This window comes from Myotis davidii, unplaced genomic scaffold, assembly GCF_000327345.1.
Source record: "Myotis davidii unplaced genomic scaffold, ASM32734v1 scaffold842, whole genome shotgun sequence".
Classification (NCBI taxonomy): domain Eukaryota; kingdom Metazoa; phylum Chordata; class Mammalia; order Chiroptera; family Vespertilionidae; genus Myotis; species Myotis davidii.
The window spans coordinates 852,621-854,000 of record NW_006293540.1 but is presented as its reverse complement, the minus strand read 5'-3'; the positions used below and the strand labels follow the sequence as shown (position 1 = coordinate 854,000).

At 56.7% G+C, this 1,380-nt stretch overlaps 1 protein-coding gene across 1 annotated transcript in view; it reads left to right on the top strand.

Annotated features, from left to right (window-relative positions):
* The first annotated feature begins 6 nt into the window (after window positions 1-6).
* HMOX1 (heme oxygenase 1) overlaps window positions 7-1,380 on the top strand; it is a 6,734-nt gene continuing 5,360 nt past the window's right edge. The window contains exons 1-2 of the mRNA XM_006767240.2: window positions 7-74; window positions 1,349-1,379. Of these exons, the coding sequence (XP_006767303.1) occupies window positions 52-74; window positions 1,349-1,379 (54 nt within the window). The 5' untranslated portion in view covers window positions 7-51. The remainder of the gene's footprint in view (window positions 75-1,348; window position 1,380) is intronic.

The following is a 1,380-nucleotide window of genomic DNA, read 5'->3' as shown; positions in this document are numbered from 1 at the left end:
GCCAGTCCCGAGCCGATCCCGAACCAGCACCGAGTGAGCCTATCCGCCCAGATGGAGCGCCCGCAGCCCGACAGGCAAGCACTGGGAGGGGGACCGGGACGGGACCGGAGCCACGCGCTGAGCCGCCGGTCGGTCCCGGGGTTGGGGGCGAGGAGGGTCCGGGCGCCGGTCCTTTCCGTACCCGGGAGTGAGTTGGAGGCTGGAAGGTGACTAACATGCCCGCTCGCTGGCGCGGGGCGTGGGTGACCCCTGGGAGTGTTGCTACGGCGTCCAGCTTCATTGTTAGTATTTGCACTTTTGCGTGTGTTCGGGGGTGCCCCTGCTTGGTCACCTCGGGCCCCTCGGGCTGCGGGGCCTGTCTGTGTGGGCTTCCCGGGGCCCACCCTGGGCCGAGTCCCCCTCTCACCTCGCGGTGGCCACGGTGTCCCCATTCACAGCCGAGGACGCAGCGAGCCCAGGGTCGCTCCGCCAGCAGGTGTCCGGCTGGGGTTGGAACCTTGGTCATCTGTCCCTCTGGCTCCGTCCCTCCTCCCAAGGATCTGATCTGCATGCGCGGAACAGGGGTGTTTGTTCCTGGAAGGGGTGCAGGTGGGAGAGAAAGGAGAAATGGCAGTTCAGTGGGAAATAAGTACAGACATGCCACAGAAAAACTCCCAGAAAGAAACTTTTAATTTTATTTTTACTAAAGCACAGCTTTACTCGGGCATTTTAACACAGGAAGTATTTTATAATGAGTATATTGTCGGGGATAATGAGATTTGGACCTGAAATCTCAACAAAAATGAGTTAAATCTTCGCTCTAAAAGCCCATCAGCGCAATCGGACACTGAGTACAGCGCTCACCCTGCCCCCTGCTGCTGCTTCCGGGGTGTGCTGCCTCCTCTTCCCTTTCCTTAGAATAACTGCCAGGATTCCCCCTTGGTTTTGGGAACCATAGTACAGTGTCTCTTAGTGACTGAAGAGTGTTGATGGGCTTGCATATTTTTTTTTTTTTTACATTTTTAAAATTTACTTATTGATTTGAGAGCGAGAGGAACGGGGGAAGGGAGAAACATTGATTTGTTGTTCCACTTACTGATGCATCCCTTGGGTGATTCTTGTATGTGCCCTGACGGTGGAATAAACCCACAGCCTTGGGCGTATCCGGATGATGCTCTAACCACCTGAGCTACCCTGCCAGGCCTATCGGCCTGCATCTTAAGGCAGCTGGGAATGTGGCCTGTGGATTAGATAGGTGGGAGGCTGGACTGACTTCTGTGGAGCAGCGGGGCACCCTCAGAGCTCCACCTCTGGTAGAACCCTGCTCATAGCCACCCCCTTATTCACCCTCCCTCCCCTCCCCCTGCAGCATGCCCCAGGATTTGTCAGAGGCCCTGAAGG